The sequence below is a fragment of the Bombyx mandarina genome, chromosome 04 (genome assembly GCF_030267445.1).
Source record: "Bombyx mandarina strain Sakado chromosome 04, ASM3026744v2".
NCBI lineage: Eukaryota > Metazoa > Arthropoda > Insecta > Lepidoptera > Bombycidae > Bombyx > Bombyx mandarina.
Window position 1 is genome coordinate 10673401 of NC_143211.1, and position 18386 is coordinate 10691786.

At 35.1% G+C, this 18386-nt stretch overlaps 2 protein-coding genes across 3 annotated transcripts in view; one reads left to right on the plus strand and one right to left on the minus strand.

The window, feature by feature from the left end:
• Lim3 (Lim3 homeobox protein) overlaps positions 1-7673 on the minus strand; it is a 56023-nt gene extending 48350 nt beyond the window's left edge. For both annotated transcript variants that reach the window (XM_089727058.1, XM_089727057.1), the window contains exon 1: positions 7377-7673. In XM_089727058.1, coding sequence (XP_089583184.1) covers positions 7377-7527 — 151 coding nt within the window. In that variant the 5' untranslated portion in view covers positions 7528-7673. The remainder of the gene's footprint in view (positions 1-7376) is intronic.
• Positions 7674-7958: 285 nt separating this feature from the next.
• Positions 7959-16795, plus strand: LOC114252061 (cilia and flagella-associated protein 47). The gene is made up of 5 exons (XM_028186544.2): positions 7959-8376; positions 10819-12989; positions 13072-14130; positions 14364-15925; positions 16398-16795. Exons 1-5 carry the CDS (start codon positions 8215-8217, stop codon positions 16697-16699), a joined length of 5256 nt encoding a protein of 1751 aa, XP_028042345.2. The 5' UTR covers positions 7959-8214; the 3' UTR covers positions 16700-16795.
• The last annotated feature ends 1591 nt before the right edge of the window (positions 16796-18386 follow it).

Consider the following 18386-nt stretch of genomic DNA (forward strand, 5'->3'; position numbering starts at 1 on the left):
GTAAATTCCAGAACAAAAAGAAGGAATAACAATTTTAAATTAGTTAGTTAAGATTTGAGGAAATAATATTATTGAAGATCTGTCGAAGAATCCCTAAGGCCGACCCGAGAAGTGGCACAGGTGGCTCGCTCGGTGGGGCGGGCTGGCGCTGTGATTGCACCCATCAAACATGCACGAGAAAGCGCCTCGTGCGCTCGTAAAAATGCATATTCTATCAGAAGGGCCTTTGCTTTTAATACAGCTCCGTAATGAGCAACCGAGGTCGAGCGTCTCCTTAATTTTCTCTTTACCGGCCCATTCAGGTTGATTGGTGGCTTTTATTAATTGCTTTACAACATGAAGGCGGGACCTATTTCAACTTTAGCGTAAAGGAGAGAAAATTTTGTTGTACCGTGTAGATTTAATTATAGTTAATACAACTTACACAGATAAAATTATCTTAGAGAGAAAAAATATATAGAGAAGACTAGATCTGTCCATTGTAAATTTGGAATATAGAATTATAATGTACATATTTGAGTTGGGAATTTGTCGTTATGTGAAAAAATATGATTTTATAGTTAAACCAGACTGCTGTAATCTTATCTTCATAATATATAACGAAACGAATATCAGTATATAAGTTGAACAGTCAATTAAACACAAAAATCAAATTGAAATCATTATTTTTTGCAAATTACCTAATATATTAGTAGTACTTTTTTTTTATTGCTTAGATGGGTGGACGAGCTCCCAGCCCACCTGGTGTTAAGTGGTTACTGGAGCCCATAGACATCTACAACGTAAATGTGCCACCCACCTTGAGATATAAGTTCTAAGATCTCAGTATAGTTAAAACGGCTGCCCCACCCTTCAAACCGAAACGCATTACTGCTTCACGGCAGAAATAGGCAGGGTGGTGGTACCTACTCGCGCGGACTCACAAGAGGTCCTACCACCAGTAATAAAGGTCCTACCACCAGTAATTACGCAAATTATAATTTTGCGGGTTTGATTTTTATTACACGGTATTATTCCTTCACCGTGGAAGTCAATCGTGAACATTTAATTTTGTTGAGTACGTATTTCATTAGAAAAATTGGTACCTGCTTGAGATTCGAACATCGGTGCATCGCTCAACATGAATGCACCGGACGTCTTGTCCTTTAGGCCACGACGACTTCATAATAGCAATTTAAAAACGCAAAAATCTAAAGAATAAAGCATAAATACGTGTTACGTGTACGTAAAAAGTTGATGTGGCGTATTGTGTGTCAGCGCGGGTAGTTACCACCTTTATGTGTAATTTAAAAAATAAAAAAAATCTTCTTCAAGAGTCTGAGGTACATTATGTTGGTTCGTGACTATTGAATGCTAGATCATGAAATGGTTCCTTAATACCCTGAGTTACGGTATCAATTAGATTATTGAACTCGCTCTCCTTTAGAATTTGATATTTGCTGATTGGCAAGTTTAGCTACGTACTGACATAATTCAATAATGTTATTACTAGTATTCGTTCAGTGATCGAATATTTTATCACAATCACCGAGGCCTCAAGGTTAACATTAATTTTATGTATTATATTTTCTCTCCTGTTTTTTTAGAGGCATTTTTTAAAGAATTTAATTTAATTTCCAAAAATATTTTATGGTTATAAACCAAAATAAATCGTTTCATAAAATTAGAAGAAATAAGGTACTCCTCCTACTCAGCAGTTTCGTCTCTTTAAATAAGAAGAATGGAATAAAATATATTTACAAAAACTATCATGAGTCATTTAACTACTTAAATATCTCATCACAACATATTTTTTAATTGTTACCCTTTGAAACTGAAGTAACGATACATTCTCGATACGTTTATTAAAATGACTCGTACATGCGATCAATAAAAGTCATAACACAGCAAGCTACCTATTACCCATCACGCACCCTACACACCCACTATTATTTTTAATACGTACGAAATAGCAAAAATACTCACTTAGATAACATCTTTCATCGTTGTACCTTGCTACGCCTATCATTTAAATCAGGATATTTCGATAGTCATTGTATTATTTAACACAATATTGTTTTGATTAGACACGAATATGTTGCACGGCAATATTTTTACTAATGCGACAATCTGAGCCCTTTATTTGACATCACTGTCTTTGTTAGAAGAGAATGTAAGAGTGGAAAGTTAGGAAAACAACAACGTTACAGATAACGTTGTTGTCTTCCTAACTTTCCACTACCTTTTGAGAAAGAAAATGTGCTTTTAGAAAATGTGACTCGAATTTTCGAAAGATAATCAAAATGTATTGTCGTACCATTCAGATTCGTAAGCCGAACCGAACAGGCGGCGCTTTCTTTGATTGATTAAAACGCTAACAAAGGGATAAAGTTGATCACCATTCGACGAACAGAAGCCCTTTCTGTACTCCTATAATCAAAGAATCCCTCTGCAAAAATCCTTGAAATTATGACATACCGAGGGCTGCCATTCAAATAAAGCCAGCGGTTCAGAATTAATTTCGATTACTCGTTGGATCTGAGAAAAATATGCCTGATTTAAAAAAATAGGTATTCCATTTTTTACATTTTTCATTATGACAATCTGGTAATAAGACAGTCGTAATAATAAAAAATAAACTAAACTATAATAAAATTATAAAATATATTGTATTGTACATTTTTTCCCTCGATTGTTGTACATCAATGATTTCACTAAGCTTTCTAACACTATTAGAAAGTTTAACCTGTAAAGATGTTTCTTAAAAATCCATGAACATTGTTGTAATCTTCAACTTTCCTTTAATTACATACAGTAAAATAAAAAGAAAGGTTCTATTGTATTTAAACAATCAACATGAAATTCTTATACAGAATTCACGTGACCGAATTAATTAACATAGCAACAATTCCCAAGAGTCGTAAGTTATCAGGATCTCAGTACTTAATCGTCATATCAGGTGGGCAAAGGTAGCCCAGGGGTGGCTAATAAGTGGGGTCACAGTCCGACAGATGTCGACCCCCGCAGAGTGGATGATGACTCCGGCCCCAAGCAAAGCTGTAACGGATCATAAACTTTGCTTCCATCAATTGTTTTAGACGGGAGTGCCCATTTTTATGTTTTGAGAGTAGACAACAGTTTTAAAGCATTCATAATAAAGTATTTGTGGCATATAATGAGCAAGACGAATGTAGAGGATGATCCAACTGTCAAACTTGCAGCTACGAACATTTTTTTTAGTTAAAACGTCTATAATTAATAAGACGCCCGTATCGAATGATACGACTGTGCAGCGGTGCCAAACTTGTAAGCGTGAACTGTTTTTTAAGGTTAAAGCGTAACTAGACTATACTTGCGAAAGTCTACGATGAATAATAAACAACATCATTGTATCTAATAATAATCACGGGAATAAAATGTTAATTTGTATAATTCCTGGTCGTAGTATTAAATGGTTATTGGAATCGACACCACAACTTGAATACTCGCACTAACTTTGAGACCTTAAGCCAAAATCTCAATTAGCTCTTCAACCATTCAAACCGAAACACAGGTTTACTTCGCAGCAGGAATACGTAGGGTGGTGGTAGGTATCTACCCGTGCCGATTCCAAATCCTACGATTAGTTACCCAAATTGTATTTATTGCGCATTTAATTTTTATTCCACCATGCTGTACATACATTATAGTAATAGTTCGTGAGAAATTGATATTCGCCTACGGGATTTCATCACTAACTAATAACTTAATATGAGAACATTAAAAGTCTTATCCGTTTAGGCCACAACGACTTCAAAAGGAACGCTTCGACCAGATGCTGAGTGTTACTGAATGGTTCATTCATCTTTATAGAAGATAATATTGCTAAAATACTTAACCTCCTTTTTGAGAATCGCATCTTGGTACGCTTGGGCCTTCATGATGCCTTTTTTTTTATTGCTTAAATGGGTGGCGAGCTCACAGCCCACCTGGTGTTAAGTGGTTACTGGAGCCCATAGACATCTACAACGCAAATGCGCCACCCACCTTGAGACATAAGTTCTAAGGTCTCAGTATAGTTACAACGGCTGCCCCACCCTTCAAACCGAAACGCATCACTGCTTCACGGCAGAAATAGGCAGGGTGGTGGTACCTACCCGTGCGGACTCACAAGAGGTCCTACCACCAATTTGTTTTGCGTTTTTATATTAAAATACTCCTTGATGGCTAGCACTCTACCAAATTATCAGTGAAGCTGAATAATGCCCCTGTTACTAATGACCCTAATGACTATTGAGAAACTTGGCATCCGAAACAGGATTTGTTCAATTTCTTTCCTTCGCCTATTTGATCGCTTTTTATTACCAAATACTACTTTTACAACCAGATGGTTTTCTGTCAAAATCAATGTTTCATATTGTTGGACTTATAACAAACAGATAGAAAGTAGTTGGACTCCAACCATATTTTTTGTGATGCTGTACAAAGCGCTATCTTTAAGTACTACGCTACTAATGTTTTATTTAGCGTCGTTGAGTTTTTTTTTTTTTTTTTAAGAGATTTTATGACCTGGTAACTAAGACCTTTAAGTCATGTCTTATTTTACTTTATATTATTCTTAATTTTATGAAAAATGATAATATGGAGTGAAATGAAATGAAGATGATTAATTTGAGATTAATCAACTGGGATGAAATTTAATGAAATGAGATGATATGGGATGAAATATAATCGCAGTAAAATGGTGGTCATTTACTAAGATTTTTTCAGTGGACTTTTTGGAGGAACCCGAGAAGTTACGTCCAGCAGCTTTGTTTCATTTTCCCACATTTGTGCACTTTCACAGATATTAAACATTTAATAAACCATAAACCAAACCACCATAAACCAACCTAAATAGACAAAATAAAACAAATCACACAACTTCACTGCTCGCGTTCCCGCCAAAAAGTCCGTCGTTGAGTTCCACTGAATGTGTTGCCATATATTTCGGCATTTATAGGCATGATAATAGTGCGTAGCCATACGGTCTTGTAACACTATGTCAGTGACAGAATTGAAGGAGTTTCAAAACGCACTGATAGTTTAAAAAGTATTCCACATGACCGGAAACTTTCGATTGGACGCGCACACGCCGCCACGTGACCAGTTCCGGTGTTAATGTTTTAATACAATAGGAGACGTCCCCGCAAACTTCCCTTGTTTACTGAAAAAACCTAACAATGAAGGGCTCGACTTTTCTCACGTTTTAATTTACGGTAATTAAAACGCTTACGTAAAAGATGGAAACTAACCCACTTTGAATGTATTCCACTAGATGCCTATCATACCACTCTTTTGAAAGATAATCAAAGAAACTGCTTTAGAGACATTCTATTTTCTTTAAACATGACATGTTCATTGCAACATACCGAAACATAAACACATGATATTAATTTTTTTGTTGAAATTTTGATGAGATATTCCTTTTGTTTCCTTTAATCTCTTTGCAAATTTTCAAATTAAATTTATAGCTTGAAGTGTTGAGAGACGGAAAGTAGGAGCTTTTGTTTTTTTCTTTAATCAAATGTCAGAACCCTACAAAGCCTAAATACACCTAACCTTAAAACTTTTATTAAAACTTTCATTTCAGTAAAACTATTAAGATTTCCAGTACATAAGTGGTTTTATTATTTTACCACATAACATAAATCTTTTGACAGTAAAATATTTAAAAATAAATACTTTGAATAATTCACTAAGTGTTCTATTATCGATATTACTGCCTGCCGCCTATTAGCTCTTGTCTGATGTTAAAATCAAAAAACACTGGCGCTCCTGTTTAACTAGTGGAAAGGAGCACTTAACTTGATTATTTGAAGCCGTACGGCGTGCGGGTGTAAACCCTTAGAATGGTGCACAGTGGTGTGACGCGCGTGGCGAACCTTCACCAAAACCATGACACGTGCCGCCCCGGTGCTAATTGTAGCGTGCTATATGAACATCGATGTTACAAAAGGCAAAGTTACGCCTTCGTCTTTATAGAAAAAAGAACAAATAATACGTTACGATAAGTCAATATAACAAGAGTTTTTCTTAAGCCATTTGTTCAGTAAAAACCTATTTCATAGCTTCAATCGTTTGATTCGAGCAAACGTATTGATTATTTATGTTCTATTTGCCTTGAGCCAGTAGTATTTCAAATACGTTCACTACGGTATAAGGTCATACTAATCCATGAAGTATATTGAGAAAAACAGTATCGTTTGACTGGGTGTATGAAGTTTTTATTCTTGTACCGTTAAAACGAATTGAACCTTCAAAAACGCATTTTGGTGCACAAGATATTGCTAACTCTGAAATAGTAGTTGTCACTTTAAATGAAGAGACTGTTATAGACTCATAGACTAGTGGTAGGACGTATAGTGAGTCTGCACGGGTAGGTACCACCACCCTGGCTATTTCTGCCGTGAAGCAGTAAAGCGTTTCGGTTTGAAGGGTGGGGCAGCCGTTGTACTGTAAAAACTAAGTTCTTAGAATTCATGTATCAAGGTGGGTGGCGGCATTTACGTTGTAGATGTCCATGGGCTCCGTTAATCACTTAACATCAGGTGAGCCGTGAGCTCGTCTACCTATATAAGCAATAAAAAATGAATAAATAAAAAGAGTGCTTTGTGAAAAATTTGGTTTATTTTGTGGAAATTAGCTGTTGTTATTTTTTTTTTATTGCTTAGATGGGTGGACGAGCTCACAACCCACCTGGTGTTAAGTGGTTACTGGAGCCCATAGACATCTACAACGTAAGTGCACCACCCACCTTGAGATATAAGTTCTAAGTTCTCAGTATAGTTACAACGGCTGCCCCGCCCTTCAAACCGAAACGCATGACGGCATAACGGATTAAATGGAAAGTGGAAAGGAAAGGATAGATTTGTTTAATTCAAGCACTTTCGAATCTTCATAGCTTTAGTTTACGACTGGCTAATAACATCGATATTAACGCTAATAAAGTCATCGCGTCTGTAGTTGACGGCTGTCGAAAACGTCATCGACAATGGTTAAAGTTTGTTGAAGTTCCTTGAACTTAAGTTGTCTGAAGATTAACAAAAATGAACTTACTTAGTTAAAACCTCTTTTAAGGTTTATTCTCGTGTTATTCGTCATGTCTAGGGCCACGTAACTTGTTCGAAACGTCCGGAATAATAAAAAGACAATAAGAAATGCGAGATTAAATCATAAAAGCTGTTTTATTATGTTCGCGACTCGTGAAAACCTAAGAAAATAATAATATGTACCCCTAGTTTAGTTTTGGCACATAGCTTTTTTAGTTTTTCACATAGCAGACATGCTGTTTTGTGTACCGTAGGTATTTGTTTTTTTTTTTAATTTGAGAAGTTGTTATTTGTTAATTATAAACGCTTGGGTAAAAAATTTATCACCTTCGAGTGCCTTATTTCTTGCTAACAACGCCAGTAGCACATCAGGGGGTGGCGGGTCGAGCTGATGTATAGTGTCAAGTGCTCCTGCATCCATAGGTCCTTCGCGTCGCTGTTCACATTCAGTCATAACATCACCAAATGCATTTTCCATGGCACCACCAGATTCGTAAAACACACTGTACACATTCAATGTTAACTCCAGCGTTTTTTAACATCCCGCACTAAAAATATAAATACTGTTTCATTCCGAAAATCTGCACATAGTTGCCGAGGATCGCAGTACCCTAAGCGGGTGAAGCGAGCGTCGCGGCGTTCCTGAAAGCCGAGCCCACGTGGCGGTACCGCCCACGCCCGCCCCTCGGCGCCCAACTCTCGCCGCGCGCCGCCCTCCTGCCTTCCATTGAGAAGTCATTTTTTACCCCCCTAAATCTGATAAACCCCGGCGCTCGCGGGGCGGCGCGGTGACGACGAGCGGGGCTCCCCCGCCCCGAACTAATTTACCAGAGTCGTACGACACACCCCGGGTACTTACATCCATCTACAATATTACTCCAGCAGGTTATCCCGTTCGCAAGGGTATTTCGTTCCTAGGCATCTAACAAAAAAGATAATTAAGGAGTAACTTAGCTTTGTTAAATAGATTATCCTTAGATTTAAACTTCTTTTTTGTACTTATAGACTACGTTATTTTAATTTTTATATAGGATTTGTTTATTTGTCAAGCATAGAGTTAAAGAAAAAAAAGCGATTAACTTCTTGGTGTTATTAAGCATCCGCCAAAATATACGTCATTGTCAGACAATGACAACCAGCAAAAAATTAGTTATTTTTTATTACCATGCAATGTACTAGATTTAACCCAGACAACATTTTTCAACGATTTGAGGTCATCGAATTCCCTATTTGTTTTGTTGGATTATCAATGACAAAAATTCTAAATGTTGGAGTAGATTTAAACAAGTGTGCTTATATTAAAACTAAGCACGAAGGTCGCTTAGTGGTATAGTAGTTATTCTATATTTATTAATAGTTAATAATCATTCGCATGGCACTAGTATGTTCTACTCAATAAATGGTAACATTACCACCCTTTTAGAAGTAAAAGAATGAATAAACCCATGTCCAATCGATAACAAGCTAAGACTTTAGCAGTAATACGTTTCGGTTTGAAGGGTGGGGCAGCCGTTGTAACTATACTTGAGACCTTAGAACTTGTATCTCAAGGTGGGTGGCGCATTTACGTTGTGGATGTCTATGGGCTCCAGTAACCACTTAACACCAGGTGGGCTGTGAGCTCGTCCACCCATCTAAACAATAAAAAATAAAAAAAAGTTGCACAGAATGCATTTATTAATGCTGGGACGTAAGATAGAAATCTCAATTGCACAGCGATAAGGATAGGATAGCTATCCTTCATTCATCTCGCAAGGAACTAGAGATTACCTTGCGATAAGCAGAATTGTGGTATCTTATAGCACGAGCTTAAAGTTCTACTACTACTTTATTTCCCCGGTCCCTAATCGGAAGTGATTACCTTTAAGACCGATGCGACCAATACCAGTGCAATGGAAACTTTATCCTCATGTGTCGAGGTGCATTTTATTTTTAAGTACAAAGGCTATCTTCAATTCGACCGCTAAGCTTTTTGCCCATCAACGCAAATAAACAATGTCTAAACTCTGTATAAATTAATTAATCTACAACAGAATTATGAATAGGTACATTATAGTTTTGTTTCTATACTGTTTTGTATACTGCGATATCATCATCATCATCATCATTCTTTCCTATTACTTTTTGTTATACATATCTTTTTATATATTTGCATATATTTTTGCTATATATATCTTTTTGTGTAGGGCTCGAATCAAATTTTATATATACCTAGTCAGGTCATAAGTATTGTCACACAGTAAAAACTTTTAGAATGCTGGCCACAAAAAAGTTTATTGAATTCGAATTTCGAATTGTTCATGAAAATAAAAATGTATACTTTTAGAATTTTACTCATTTTTAAATATGGAGTGGACGCTTAAAGAAGACCGTGTTGCAGTTATTGCGTTGCATCGTTGCGGTTACGCGCCAATTCAAATTTTTAACATACTGAAAAATTTTAATATAACCAAAAGATTCGTTTATCGTACCATCAAACTATACAATGAAGACTCTAGTGTAGATGAAAGGTCAAGAAGTGGTCGCCCTCGGTCTGTTAGGACTCCAGCAGTGATAAAAGCTGTGAAGGCGCGAATTCAAAGAAATCTCAAACGTAAGCAGAAACTGTTGGCCCTTCAGATGGGGTTAAGCAGAACCACGGTGAAAAGGGTGTTAAATGAAGACTTAGGGCTTCGGGCATATCGAAGAAAAACAGGACATCGTTTGAATGCTCGTCTAATGGACCTGAGACTGAAGAGATGCCGCGCTTTGTTGAAGCGGTACGCGGAAAAAATATCGGGAAATTATTTTTTCGGATGAAAAAATTTTTACCGTAGAAGAGAGCTACAACAAACAAAATGATAAGGTGTACGCACACAGTAGTGAAGAAGCGAGCAACCGTATTCCGCGTGTCCAACGAGGTCATTTTCCATCCTCGCTCATGGTATGGTTGGGAGTTTCTTATTGGGGCTTAACAGAGGTACATTTTTGTGAGAAAGGTGTAAAAACGAATGCAGTTGTGTATCAAAATACAGTCCTGACGAACCTTGTGGAACCTGTTTCTCATACCATGTTCAATAACAGGCACTGGGTATTCCAACAAGATTCGGCGCCAGCTCATAGAGCGAAGAGCACACAAGACTGGCTGGCGGCGCGTGAAATCGACTTCATCCGGCACGAAGACTGGCCCTCCTCCAGTCCAGATTTGAATCCGTTAGATTACAAGATATGGCAACACTTGGAGGAAAAGACGTGCTCAAAGCCTCATCCCAATTTGGAGTCACTCAAGACATCCTTGATTAAGGCAGCCGCCGATATTGAAATGGACCTCGTTCGTGCTGCGATAGACGACTGGCCGCGCAGATTGAAGGCCTGTATTCAAAATCACGGAGGTCATTTTGAATAAACTTTAGTGTCATAAGAATCTATGTTTTGTTAAGTTCATTTTGGTATATGAATGGTTACATAATGAATAAACTTGTTTCAATTATTTTACATTAAACATGTGACAGAATTTATGACCTGATTAGGTATACTGCGATGTATACATATAAAATGGTATACAACCTAAAAACACTTGTCTACAATAGACTCTAAATAAGTAAATAGTTAAAATTAAAATAATTAAACTTCATTAATCATTTATAATAACAAGGCAGAAAAAAAAGTATTTTATTATATAGAAAATATTTTAATAATAGAATATATTTTTATTTATTAAAAATATGTTCCATGAAAAATAACAACGAAATCGTAAAAATGTAGTCAAGAACAAATTTTCTATTTCTAGAGATTTGAAGATGCTCGGAACGTATCAGCACCGCATAGAACATTTAGTATCACCCAGATAGACAGCCAAAGCCTTAAAATAAATTTTGCACCAAGAAACGAATCAATATCAAAAATCAAACAAATAAACGATACTGATAACAGGTTTGTGATTGACCTACACCTGATTCGTACCGACGGAATACAGTGTTGTCTAGAAGAAGAACATTCTGAAATAGGGAGATATTACATAAGTGGACAATATGAACATTGCAAAATTACTCATTACCCAGATACAATTGAATTTGGTGAAATATTTATAAATACGTCTACAAAGAAATGTATACAGTTGAAGAATGAATGCACTGTACTAACAGTCATGATAAAATACAAGAAAATTGTTGGTTTTGAAGTTACAACAGAATGCATTTCAATACCACCTAATTGTTCTAGGAAGTTATATGTTATCGCAAAACCATCAAGTATGAACGTTTCCAATACTATAACTTTTTACGTAACCAACCCATTGGATAGCAATGCAATTAAGCAGAAAGGTAGCATTTCATTACAATCAACAGACCTTGAATCTCAAAATTATATTATATATGAAATACCATGCAAGCTAAGAGTCAAATTTCCTAAAAACACAAAACATGTAAGTGTAACGTCATTACACAACTTGTACGAACAAGATAAAAAGTACACCTACGTTGGTAAAGAAATTGAAATACATAATTTGAGACAAAAAATAGCATTCGATCACTTACAAGACTGTAAACAATCACGCTTTACAAAGAAAACACTTGAGAAAACAATCATTGGCAAACAACGATGTTCATATGAGGACCTTTTGAGCTGTAAGAAAGTGGGTAATTTTTGTATTGAAAATAAGAGAGCAATGACCACGTTTGATGTCTTTAATATTGTCATTACCCCAAATTGCATTGATTTTGGGAGAGTTGGCCTAATGACTTATGGAGAACAGGAAATTTACATAAAAAATAATACTAAAGATGATGTTATCATTACCTTACTTGAAGATGAGAGGATATTTTACACAGATAGTAAACTAAAAACTTTTAACGTAAAAGTAAAATCATCGTCGCTAAGTAATATAAAATTGTTATGCTTAGGGTACATTGAAGGGAATAATACGAGCATATTTGAGTATATAATAAATGAAAAATTCTATAGAAAACATCAGTATCGTTTGCAAGTTGGAAACCCAACATTAATGATAGAAGACAGAAACTTAAAGTTTGGCATGACAGGAACAGAAATTTTTGTAACTTCAGTTCCAGTTAAAATTCTTAATAATTTTAATCTACCAGTGAATTTTAATTGGAACGATTTGCCTCCAGAAATACCGTTTGAAATTACTCCTAAAAACGGCTTTATTTCTAAGCATAGTTGTAGAATTTGCGACATAATTTACGTCTGCAGACCTTCCAAATCGAAAATACATGAAGTCGATTTTATATCGAGTGGTAGTACTGAGAATATTATACCCCTGGAACTGAATATACTCACTCGAAAACTTTCAATAAAATTTTTGCAATCCATTGTACTATTTAAAGATATTCCACTAAATTTAGAACGAAAAGAAGTGGTAAAACTGGAAAACTCTTCTAGAGAAATTGCATATTTTCACATTGTTGAACCATTAATTCCTGGCCTAAGTATTGAACCTATGAGTGGAATAATTAGACCAAAAATGATAATGACTTTCGAAATAACTGTAAAAATTCCTTGCATTATGGAGTTTTCTTTAGATATCAATGTGAAAATTAATAATAAAGAAAACGTTTATTTACCTATAACCGGAAATGTAGTTGAACCAAAACTAGTAATACATCCTAAGAGTATCTGTATGACAAGAGTGCCATCTTATACTATAACATACGTACCAGTGACTTTTCAGAATTTGAGTCCTGCCAAATGTTCGATTGAAGTTTTGAGAACCGAAGATGATAGCATGTTTGATATATATACTACACACGGAAATGAAAAAGAAATTGTCTCAAAATTTGACGTTCACGAAGGACAAACAAAAACTGTTTACGTTAAAGTATATGATGTTTATCGTAGAGAATATGATATTTTTTTACCTTTTCGAATAAATGAATTACTCGGTCCCCCAGTTCTGAACTCTTTATCAACAGAACTTCAATATTACACAAAGCAATATGAAAAGTAAGTATCTAAGGATTTAAGTACTCTGTAGAATTTGAAGTTTTGCATTATTTAATTATTTTTGATATTTTTCTTCAAACAGATGCTACGAAAACAACTCCAGAGTTAAATTAAAGTCTGTCAATAAAGACATTACTTATTGTCGGATAACAGGAGTAATAACAGTACCTTGGATTGTATTCTCTGTAGACAAATTTGAAATTGATTTTGATCCTCATGGGAACAATACGTTAGAGTTTTCGCTAACTAATGTTTCCAAGTATTATTTATACATTTCTATATTAACAACAAAATTAAATCCTAACTTCACATTACATCTTTGCACAGAAGATGCAGAGGCGTTAACTAATGAAACTTCTATCAAATTCGAATTAGATCGAGATACAAAAGTTGACTTTTTAGTAAAATTTCACCCTAAAGGTCATGGAAAATTTGTTGCGACTGCTTTGCTATTCCTAGACAAGCAAATGACAATACCGTACTATAACTTAACTTTTGTCGGAAAACGACAAATTCCCGCATTTTATGCTGACACTAATAGAATAGTACTTCCACCTATTTATGTGGGTACCGAAATCATTCGAATAATCCGATTAAAATTAGAAGCTGAAACAGATATGGAATCATTTACATGTGTTTCAAAAGAGGAGCTCAATCTAAAAGTGTCATTTATCGATCATGTTATAGAAGGACTTAATGAAGAAAAGCATACTGTGGTAACAGTCGAAATAAAAATACTTTGTCAAGCACCATATACACGTAACTTAACTCTGAATTTTAATCATGTTTGTGGCTCAGTATGCGATGTCGAAGTCAGCTTTTGTTTCACGTACTGTCCAATAACCTTACACGCAAACACGTATGTACAAATTGAAGACAATCCATATCCTTATTTCCCTCAAAAATGTCAATCAAATCTTTATGAATATATGGAGGCTTGTACAAGTTTTCTGGAAACATGGATGTTTCAACAAGGATTTCGAAGAGAATTGTATCCAGTAATTCCCAATACATTCCATGCTATTTCATCTACATTAACATCACAGTCTGGAGGAGTGAAGGTGAAAGGGATCAACGTTTCATACCTTAATTTTATGAGAAGAATTGCCAGTCCACTCATGAAACACATTAGGAAAATTTCGTAAGTTTAAAAAATATTGTTAGTTCCTAACTGTAACCTATTATAATTTTTTCTCTTTCTTAAAATAAGCTATTCTGATTTCCACGTCGTTTTTGTATTACACATCTAATTTGCCCAAAAATTTATTCTGAGCGTTAATTATTAAAATTAGCTTCAGTCAGTTTTACTTCAGTTTTACTTGCTAAGTTGTTGTCATCTTACTTTTTTATCTTTCTTTCTACTATTTATTACAGAGTTCAAGGTGTGGACGAAAATTTTAAAAACGTGAAAGAGATACATGACACTTACAAAGAAATCATTAATTTACTTCGTTCTCGGGGTGCTAATTTGTGGGTGTTGCAAGCTAGATTCCTTTTAAGTTACGAACAATTTGTGGCATATTCAGAAAATGTGACTTCAAAATGTAATGCCGACATAGTTTTAACACAAGAACTATTATCCGATTTTAATTTATATAATAGATTAAACAAACAGAGCTGGCTAGATTTAATTTTACAGAGTTATAAAGTTTTTATTCTCGACAGTTGCTTTTTCGAATGTGTCTGTGTCAGTTCTCAATCCAGAGATATAGTCAAAATAGTGATCGATTGGTATAACGAACAAATAGCATCACAACAAAAGAATTTAATTCCTGGAAGAAAGAAACCAACTAAAATAATTACAAATATCACAACTGATTTATCTGACGGCATTGCAATAGCTTCAGCTATCTTAAATAATTGTCCATTTCTAAAAGAGCATTTTTCGTTTTTTTGTGATGTTGACGAGGAAAGTCAGGGTGGAGATATAATACACAATGCATGTATTATTATAGACGCTATGAATCAATTGAGACTATATTTTCCACTTTGCAGTAAAGATCTCGAGAGTCCTAATTTCTTGCAAATGCTATTTTTATCGATTCACCTTTACGTAGCTTTGCCTATGCTAAAACCTAAAGATACAGTTCAATTTAAGCCGCCTCTTCTGCGAAGCTCAACAAGACAAGTGACTATTAGCTCGACAAACCAAGAGACACTAATATTCAGTTACAATATTTTAAATGCTAAAAGAAGCAATTTTACTGTAGAAAAATCAGCTTCTAATGATAATGGTAAGAAAATTTTTTTAAATGTCAAATATACGGCTTATTTCGTTGAAGAAGAAAATTGTCTACTTCTAATTCATGGTTATAACAAAACTAGAATTTTTGACACATATATTGTCTTTGAGTTAAAGGGAAAAGTTGGTGTTTTAAATCCATTGAGGAAATGTAAGGTTACCGGTCCTCTCTACAGGCCTAATAAAGTAGACATATTAGTATCATCACCATTCGCATCAACGGCAAGTTTCAAAATTTATATAACGGACGACGAACCAGCAATACCCGTTAATTTTGAACCAAAAAGTAAGGATCGATTCTGCGTGCGGCGTCTTAACATAATCGATGATGAAATCGTTTTGGGCGGAATACCAAAAGAAAACAGTCAAGAAACACAAGAGCATAAACTATTTTTACAACTAATATGCCTGAACACGCAAACTGGGAATTCATGGATTTGGTTTCGAAGTGATGTTGGCGAGTTCTTTATAAAAGTAACAACGCAGCCGCGTTGGGATTTACCTTTGGATATGCTTCAAGCTAAAGTACAAAATTGGCCTTTGGACCCTTGTAGCTGCGGCGAAGCTTGCGAATGCTATAGAACTACAGTGTTAACTGTACCTCATAGAAATGAATTAATGACAAAAGCTTTACGACACGCTTTACTCGAAAACGCTACTGAAAACATGATGCATGTTTTCGATCGTCTAATCGGTAATTATTTTACTCACATTACGTAACTTTGATTAGCTATTTGATAGGTATCGCTCATTAATGGAAATCTTGGGTACACAACAAGCGCCCGCGAACAGGGTACCTATTATTTCATGAATCTATATTAAATAGTTTATATATTTTTTTATTTTTGCTATTACGTTAATGCTAATCTTATCTATATCTATATACTAATATAAACAGGAAAGATTTGTTTGTTTGTTTGTATTGAATAGGCTCCGAAACTACTGAACCGATTTGAAAAATTCTTTCACTGTTGGAAAGCTACACTATCGCCGGGTGCCATAGACTATATTTATTATATTTTCTAAAAAAAATTCTTTACATCGCGTCCGCTACTACCCAAGCGAAGCCGGGGCGGGCCGCTAGTAATATAATAATTTAAAATTTATATTTAATTTATAATATCCTGAATCATGAGAAACATATATAGTTTATCTTATTGTTTTAGAAACGGTAACAGGCAAAATTGTGTTGGGCATGCTTCTAGCAGAAGGAGGGACGAACATTACAGAAGTCAAACATATCCTGCGAAGTGAAACGACGTATCGTGTGACATCGCGCACGCTCAAACCTCGCCTGGAACACCTAAAACTAACAATACACTCTAATTTTCAATCGCCTTTGCCGATCACTATACCTTCAAACGACAAATCAGAAAGGTATTCCATAACGTTAATATCGGATTGCGGTATGGATATACGCACCTACAGGATTCTTTTGATTGAGAATCAGGAAGGAATTTCATATTGAACGATTTAAGATTTATTATTTCTTTTAAAAAACGTTTTTTTTTCTTATGAAATTGTCTTATTACACAATTTATAAAACATGTACTTGTACTTACAATGAATTACAATCCGTACGTAAACTATAATTATTATTTAATATATTTAATAAATTATTGTTTTTCTTTAACGAGCGTTTTGTTCAATCCCACATTGTGATGTGATTTAAATTATTCGATACCTTACCCTAGGATGTTTGCACAACGGAAATGAATTGTGACAATGACGTCGCTTGAGCCTCGGACTACGAACGATCCGGAGACATCCGTGTCGTTACCGCAGCGCCTCGCCTGCCGCCTTGACCGAGCCGCTCAACCGCATCAACCGGCCAATAACCGATTGACCGTCCATCTCATCACGATGCCAGTAACAAGAAAAATCACACACACCATATGAGTGCTGATAATCATGTTGATGACAGAGGGTACACAGTCTGATAAAATGTACACAAACGTGTAGTGATTGTGTTCAACTTTTACTTAATTTAATGGCATAGATGAGTACTATTCAATCTCACGGCCCACTTTTTAATACTAAAGCTTAGGGATTCCACAATCTGAATCGGTACTACCTTAAGGAACAAGGTCGAAGTCAATCACTTCTGAATAACCACAGCCCTTCAAACCGAAACGCATGATTGCTTCACAACAGAGACAGCTACAACACAGGTACTACTACTAACCAGCGCCAGTGTCGGATTTGATTTGGGCATTGCGGCCGCGTGAGCACGTAGGACTTGTTATTATGCCGCGTTTTGGATAACTTTTTCTATAGTCATTATTTTTATTACGTATTTTATTAATCTGTAGCAAATTTAAAAATGTATTATTGGAAATACGAAACCTTAATTAAAATAATATTTATGAGCTAATTGAATTTTCTATGTCTTTGTTTTAATAATGAGAGAAAGACTAGAAAGGTCCGTCGTACAGTTGACGACAGATTTAGTCTAGAATTTTTCAGGATCAGGTGTAATGTTTGGTTTTAAGGGCCTTTTAAATTTTATTGTCTTTTTAAAGATGGTACTTTTAAATTAATGTTGGCGGTTTAGGCCAACAACTCAAACGCCTAGGCTTAAGGTCTTGTTCTGAATTTTCCAACTACCCATGCAGGTTGCAGGCCCTACTTGGCAAAGATCCAGTAGGTACCAAAAGAAATCGGGGTGACATAATCTTGCCTCCTGATTACCAAATAGGCACAAAGCATATTTGTCATGTATTTTATATAAATATATAAAAATACTTTATATAAAAAATGTTATATTTGAATTTACATACCTCAATTTTTTTCTTAGATAATAATTCTTACTTTGTTGTGCTTGTCCAGAAATTGTCTTTTAGCGATGAGGTCCACTTTTTGAACATTTGTATTATTTCTTTAATATTAATTTTTCATTAATTAGGCGTGCAGTGATTTTATTATTATGTATCTTAAACTCTAGAATTTACTAAAACTGATCATTTGAAAATGTTTCATAAATAAAGAAAAATATAAAGGAACAAAAAAAATATTAGCAACCTTAATATTGTATTGCTACCAAAACGATCAAATGCAAACACGGAAACTGTAATGGTATAGTTAATATAAATTGAATCAGACTACAATTATATTAAATAATAAAGACAAATTGTCATATTGTTGTAACTGTCGCA

Excerpts from the sequence above, each read along its gene's own strand:
- LOC114252061 (XM_028186544.2), top strand. The coding sequence starts at position 8,215 with ATGCAATGTACTAGATTTAACCCAGACAACATTTTTCAACGATTTGAG. Across the intron at positions 8,377-10,818 it reads AGCACGAAGGTCGCTTAGTG|AGATTTGAAGATGCTCGGAA; the intron begins GTATAGTAGTTA and ends TTCTATTTCTAG. Across the intron at positions 15,926-16,397 it reads TGTTTTCGATCGTCTAATCG|AAACGGTAACAGGCAAAATT; the intron begins GTAATTATTTTA and ends TTATTGTTTTAG.